We start from the raw sequence: 6,711 nt of genomic DNA, 5'->3' as shown, positions 1-6,711 counted from the left end.
CGGGGGAGCCGCTCTGGGAGCAGGAGGAGCAGGAGGATTTGCGGGTGCTGGGCTGCCACATGGGGGGCAGGACAGCCCCTGGAGCATCCATCAGGTCCTGGGGCACTGCAGGAGGGCAGAGAGGAGCATCAGGTACAGCCTGGCACTGGCCTGGAGTCCGGGAGCTACAGGGGCCCAACAGAGAGCTTTGATTGGCAAATGCAGCATCCCACACTCTTCCCAAGGAGGCTCCAGCAACCAAGTAGGACCCAGCACAGGGAATGACAGCACTGGTGAGCTCAGGAGGGAGGAAAGGGAACAAAGAGCACTGATGAGAGAGAACCATCGCTAATTAACCAGCTAATTCAGAAAGCTGATCTTAAACTGCTTCATGCTGTCCAAGGCAGAAACCCAACACCCAACACAGATTGCAGAGAGCAGAGAAAACAGGACTGAAATCAGCTGCTGTCCCAGGAAGAGCCGATTACTGGGAGGGAAAAGGCCCATCCCTCAAAGGATCCCCTCCAAAGTTCAGGGAAAGAAGGGAGCATCCAAATCACAAGACAGGAGATGAAGACTTGGATGAGGAGGTTGAGAGGGACAGCAGGAGCTCTGCATGTTGTCACTTGTTAATCCCTGCTTAAACTCAAAGTGCTGCTGCAAAGGCCTCAGGTCCTGCTCAGGTACCACCCACACACAGCCCAGGCCATGAGGAATAATCCTTTTTACCCCTCCTTGGAAATTAAATTGTGGTAGAAATTTCATCTTCTGGCTGGGCAAGAGTGGCCTCACTCTCCCGTGGTCTCACTGACTCTCCCTGCTTGGGATAAGGAATAACTGACATTGGCAGGAAAAATACTGAATTATTCCTACGAAAGTCCCTTCCCCTCCCACTGAGCTGAAGGGTCAGTGACAGTCGGTGGTGACAGGGACAGCTCTGCAGGACCTGCCAAGTGACAACACAGGCGAGCTGAGCACCAGACCCAACCAACAGCTCATTACACTGATGCCAAGAGGTGCCCAGAGCAGCACGGAGAGCTCGGGATGTGCCAGGGAGACTCAGACACCACTTAGGGATCACCACCATCTTGCTTCCAGCTGGAATCTTCATGATCTTCCCTCTCCCAGCAGTCACAGGTGCAAGGAATGGGTGAAAAGCACCATTAATGGCAACTAGAGACACGGAGAGAGGACAAGGGCACAAATGAAAAGGGGAGAAAGGAAGAATCTGTGGAGAAGAGAGAATGATGCAGTTGCACCCCTGGCTGGGGAGGTGCACAGGAACAGCACAGGCTATCATGATGCCAGCTGAGGAGATGGCAGCAATTCATTTCCCAGAAAATGTGGCCCCCAGCCTGGAATTTTAACGAGTAGATCAAAAGGCAGCCACGGAAGGGAGCATCTCTATCTGCTGGTTTAGCTTCAATCAGGTTTTAATCTGACTCACTGAATTGCGTTAGTCAGCTGAAGGCAGGGAGAACCAACAATAATCCCAGTTGACATTATGGAGGAGTAACAGCGGATGTAGTTTCTCCCTCGTAGCCTCCAAAATACAGGAAAAAGGTTTCCATCAGATTTCAGAGCTTTTTTAACACACACTCCACAAGTCTTCTACCTAAAACTCATGTTTTCCCCCTTATAAAGTCACCCATGATGTCCCCAGAGGTCAGAAAATCGCTCTTGGCATCTCACAGAAGAGTGAGGACAAATGTACAGACATTTCAGCCAGGCTCAGATCATTCACCACCACACACTAAGAGGCATTTCTGGTTTGGAGAATCCAGCAGCATCCCCTCCCTTGAGTTAGGGACTGAAGACAGGTGGGTGCAGCCTGGCAGCAGCCAGAGCAGGGTGCTGTGACCTCTCCTTTGTGCTGCAGAAGCCACACTTGACAGAACATCACTGGATTTAATGCAGCCTGGGGACTGCAAGAGAAGAATCAGCCCTGGGGGCTTGTGATGGCAGAAGGTGGCCCCCAAGTGACCGAGGTGAATCTTTTTACTGAAATTATGTGTAAGAGAGGTTTTTTTCTGACCACTGACACTGTTGGGCAGCTGCAGAAACAAAGCACTCAGTAGCAAGTGGAACGTTAGAATAAAAAACACCACAGAATCATGGAATGATTGGGCTTGGAAGGGAACTTAGAGATGATGGGCAGGGACACCTCCCACTATCCCAGGTTACTCCAAGCCCCATCCAGCCTGGCCTTGGACACTTCCAGGGATGGAGCAGCCACAGCTTCTCTGAGCACCCTGAGCCAGGGCCTCCCCACCCTCCCAGGGAGGAACGATGACATTTAGGATCAGGCAGCACTGACACAACCAGAGCCCCCTTCCCTGGAACCACCTCCTGGTTTGCCCCGTGCCCACCAGCACCGTGTTCCAACTCCTACTATCCCCCTAAGCATGCCCTGCACTCACCAAACTCCGCCTGTGTCCCGGGGTAGATGATCCTGAAAACATAATCCGTGGCTTCGTCATCTTCCTTGTCGGACGCGGACTCGGAGGAGCCCTGGGGGTTGCGCTTCCTCAGTTTGGGAAACACCTTCCCCTGGGGGAGCAGAACGTGCCCTTCACGAGACACCCCAGGCCCAACCACTCCCTTCCCGAGCTCCTGCCCCACACGCTTTGCCATGTCTGCACATTCCCTGGGCTGGATCAGCCTCTGGATCAAGTTTCCAGTGGCAGGTGAATCCATAACCCTGCTGGGCACAGCCTAAGTACAGCCCACAGAACCAAACCCTCATGGGCAGCTGTCCCACGCCACCCTCCCCAGCTCTCCAGAAGGTCTCTTTAGCTGGGTGAGGCCATGAGCTAAACCAAACCACCACATTTTAAGCCCACTTTCCTTATTAACTCTGGGAGGGGATCATTTAAAACGCAGCAGCCGCTAATGCCAGGCAGAGGATCCACACGGGAAGCCCAGCAGGAACAGGCACCCACCTTTCCCCGCTGTGACCAGAGGGGTGGATCCAGCTGACCATGGGGCAGGAGGCCGTTCTCCAGGCAGGACAGGAACTGCAGCAAGTGCCCTCCACGGGGGAAGCGCAGAGGTGGCCTCTGGATGCCATCCTGGCTCACCAGGACAACCGTGCCACCACTGTCCACTGTTGGCAACAGCGAGAGCAGACGCACCCATCAGCGAGAGAAACAGCACAGGCCGAAAGGCAGAGGGCAGGAAAGCTCAGGGAATGGAAAATAAGGATTTTCTTCCTAGTGTGGGTTCTTCTCTAAGTCCAGGATAAGACAGGCCCTGGAGAAAGCCTGCTGGGATCACCCCCTTGGAAATCAGAGCAGGGAGCACTCCCAGCCAAGCACCACAGCCAGGAGCTGGGGGAAAGACTTTCCTAGAAGCACTAGGATCACCCCGAGCTCTGGGCATCTGTCCTGCAGCCAAAGCAGAACCCTGTGCCCTCCCCAGAGGTAAGGGATCAAGTGCCAGGGTGACACAGCCCCCAGCAGCCCCGGCTCTGGCCTTACCTTGCTGGTGACAGTGCAGATACACGATCTCCTCCAGGCGAATGGTCATGGCATAATCCCAGTACACGCTGGAACAGAGTGACAGGGAAGCTGTGAGCCTCAGGGATGTGAGAGGCTCTACTGCTGCTTGTGGCAGCTCCAGATCCTGCTCCAGATACCCTGGAACCAGGCAAAGCCACAGAAAGGATGAGATCCCAGAGCAGTGATGCCAGCCTGATGAGCGACAACATCCCTCCAGAAGCAGGAACTGTCCCTGCCACCTCAGCTCAGCCAGGGCCAGTCCTGTCCCACCTGCCCTGGGTGGTTTCTCTACCCTCACACTGTTCCCAGACACAGAAAATGTGTCCATGGATCCTGGCTACTCTGGGCACCCCAAGAATCCACCAGGAGCAGCCCCAGAGCCCTAAGGAAATGTGCAGTGAGGTCCAAACCTGGGCTGCTGCTCTGCCCTGGCTCGGGGAAGTAAACCCTCACAATTTGTGGGGTTTTTTCAGAGCTCACAACACATTTGATCTCAGCTGCTTCTGTTCAAGAACTGTCTCAGCACAGGCACCTCGAGGTGTCTGAGAAAATCTAGAACATGCTGGAGAGCTGGTAGCCACCAGACAGGGCAGGGTTTCATTCCTCTGGAGAGCCCAGAGCTGCTGTCTGAGGGTGTCAATCACATCCCACTTCTTTGCAACCAAGCAAACTTCCAGATTCTGAGCAGCAGCAGCAGCCTTCACAAAAATAGTGCTTAAATAACATTAAAAACAGCTCGTGAAGGCAGTGAAGGACAGGAAGGTGTGCAAGAGTCACTCCTTGTACAGTCATACTTACTGTGCCATCTGCCTCCTCTCTTCCTTGGTCACGTCTTGACACTGGGAAATTTTTAGAGCTTAGGCTGATGCCCAAGACGAGAACTCAGAAAAGGAGTGTAGAGATGAAAACAGATTTTAGGGGAGGGTACCAGGCACAACTGAACAGCCCAGGGGCCAAGAAGAAAGGGGAGATGAAAAGAACACAGGTAAACAAAACCCGAAAAACTACAACTGACAATGAAGAGAACTGAGACCAAGTTTTGCTGAAGAAGATCTCGACTCCAGGTCAAAGCATCAGTGTCCTAAACACTCCCATTTTCCTGGAGCATCTGCTGCTGGAAAGGGATTTTGTTTCTCAGGCAAACTGGGACATGGCATGATTCTGCAAGGCCTGTGAAAGGATTGCAGGTGGCAAAGGAAAGGCCAGCAGTGCCCCAGGAGAGAAGGGCATTGCCACACTGCCTGCCAAGCCAAGGGAGCAGACTTCAGGAAGAACAAGCTCCAGGGACTCGGATAAATCCACGGAACTCGGAATACCTGCACCAGGATCACCAAAACAGCACCACCAAACAGCTGTCACCGAGCCTGATCCCCAGGGAGCTGCTCCTGCTCCCTCCCACAGATTCTCTTCCCTGCCCATGAGCTCCTCAGGTCCCCAGATGACAACAGCCAAGATAAACCTGGGAGCACTGTGCCCTGGGAGGGAGGGGAGGGCGTTCCCCTCAGAAAATCCCCCAGGGCAATTAATGAAACCTCTCTGTTCGTTTTGGAACAAGCCCCATTCCCTCACTGAGCACTTCCCAGCAGAGACACATCTCACACCACCTCCTGCCACCCTCCCCCAGCCTCCTTCCCATTCTAGGCTCAAGGATGGTGATTTTGCTCTGGGAAAACACTGATGGCTTTGCACACCAGATCCAAACTCTGGCCCAGGGGAACTTTTCCCCCCTTGCCCTGGCATACTCAGAGCCAGTCACCTCTTCTCGTAGTCCAGGTCCCCCACGGAGCCGTTCATCAGCTGGTTGGGGGTCCACTTCAGTGCCATGATGTCGGCAGTCTGGTGAAGGGACAGATATCCCGGGATTGCCTCCATGTCATCTCTCTTGGGAAAAGAAACACGGGGACAGAGTGAGCTGGAAGATGCCAGAAGCACAAAGCCCTGGAGCCCAGTCCTGGCCCCTCACACAGTCCTGCCTGCTGCCCCTGAGCCCACCCAGTCACAAACAGTAAGAAACCCACTGTGTTGCTGGAAAACCTCCTAGCAGAGACTCCAGGACACCTCACTGCCTTGGAAAAGGGCTGAGAGCAACTGCCCAGCACGGAAAACTTAACAGCTCCACCTAGAAGCAGTTTGCATTTCATTTATTTGACTGCAAAAAGCAGGAAGGGACAGGAGAAGGAGTTTTGTGGTAAAGAATGGGCAGGGAGAGGAGTTTCTACTCAGACTGAAGCAGAGCTCTTCCACCCCACTGGGAGAATCCATATCACCAGGACCTCCACAAACACAGTCCACTCACTGTCCTCACAGATTAAAAACGTGCTTTTCTCCACCCAAAAGCAATGTGGGATAGAATGAGGTGCTGGGGAGCAGAGCAGGGTTTCAAAGCCCAGGTTTCCCAGCACGAACTCACCGGCTGCACCAGGACGTTGTTCTTGCCGTACAGGAGAGTGGCTCGGGAATTCTGGTGCAGGGACTCCACGTAGTCCCTGGCAGACAGGGACGGCCTGTCATCCATGCTGCCACTGGAATGTCTTTTCTGAATCTGCAAGAGACACACCCACAAATCTGAGGTGAGAACAGACACCCTCTGGCTTCCCAAAAGCTTCTCTTGAACCTCATTCCCTCCTCGCTTATACACTTGAGAGAGTCACTACTAGAAATCTTTCCCTCAGGGTGCTCTAAGGGGATTCCTGGCTCTGTCCGAGCTCAGAGAAGCCCCAGGATTGAGTTTTGTTTGCAATGCACAGAGCAGATTCAGCTTGCTGTTCACACATGATGTTCCCAAGGGACACAGACCCTGGGATGCAGTGCCATGAGGGGCTGGCATGCCAGTGCTCTCCATGGACCATGTTCCCAGCACCTCTGCCTCAAAGACTTCCCTCATCAGAGGGCTCCACAGGCCTTTCCAAGCAAAGGGAACCCAGATCCTGTGGCTCTGGGAGGAGCACAGAGAGGTTTATCCCCCACTCACGCAGAGCGCCGGGCGCTTGGTGGGCGAGTCCTGGCGGCAGTGGGAGCTGTGGATCCGATGCCTCTGGACCAGCTCGTCCGCAGAGGGGTCTGTCCAGAAGTGGTCAGCAGTCTTCATCTTCGTGTACTCCAGGGCACAGGGCCCCACTGTGGAGAGGAACACCCCAAATGTAAGGGAGCTATCCGTGATCCCACGGCCGCGGTCACCTCCCCGATCTGCAGATCCTAGTTTTGGGAGCACGGGCTTGGAAAGCAAGTAGGG

At 54.1% G+C, this 6,711-nt stretch overlaps 1 protein-coding gene across 1 annotated transcript in view; it reads right to left on the bottom strand.

Moving 5' to 3' along the window:
- The window catches only part of SGSM1 (small G protein signaling modulator 1), a 24,892-nt gene that overhangs the window by 11,500 nt on the left and 6,681 nt on the right, over positions 1-6,711 (bottom strand). The window contains exons 5-11 of the mRNA XM_017734901.1: positions 6,451-6,596; positions 5,890-6,021; positions 5,236-5,360; positions 3,459-3,526; positions 2,922-3,085; positions 2,400-2,529; positions 4-105 (exon numbers count right to left, since the gene is read on the bottom strand). Of these exons, the coding sequence (XP_017590390.1) occupies positions 4-105; positions 2,400-2,529; positions 2,922-3,085; positions 3,459-3,526; positions 5,236-5,360; positions 5,890-6,021; positions 6,451-6,596 (867 nt within the window). The remainder of the gene's footprint in view (positions 1-3; positions 106-2,399; positions 2,530-2,921; positions 3,086-3,458; positions 3,527-5,235; positions 5,361-5,889; positions 6,022-6,450; positions 6,597-6,711) is intronic.

The sequence above is a fragment of the Corvus brachyrhynchos genome, unplaced genomic scaffold (assembly GCF_000691975.1).
Source record: "Corvus brachyrhynchos isolate BGI_N302 unplaced genomic scaffold, ASM69197v1 scaffold114, whole genome shotgun sequence".
Taxonomy (NCBI): Eukaryota; Metazoa; Chordata; class Aves; order Passeriformes; family Corvidae; genus Corvus; species Corvus brachyrhynchos.
The sequence above is the reverse complement of the archived record's forward strand: the minus strand, read 5'-3'. Positions and strand labels throughout refer to the sequence as shown.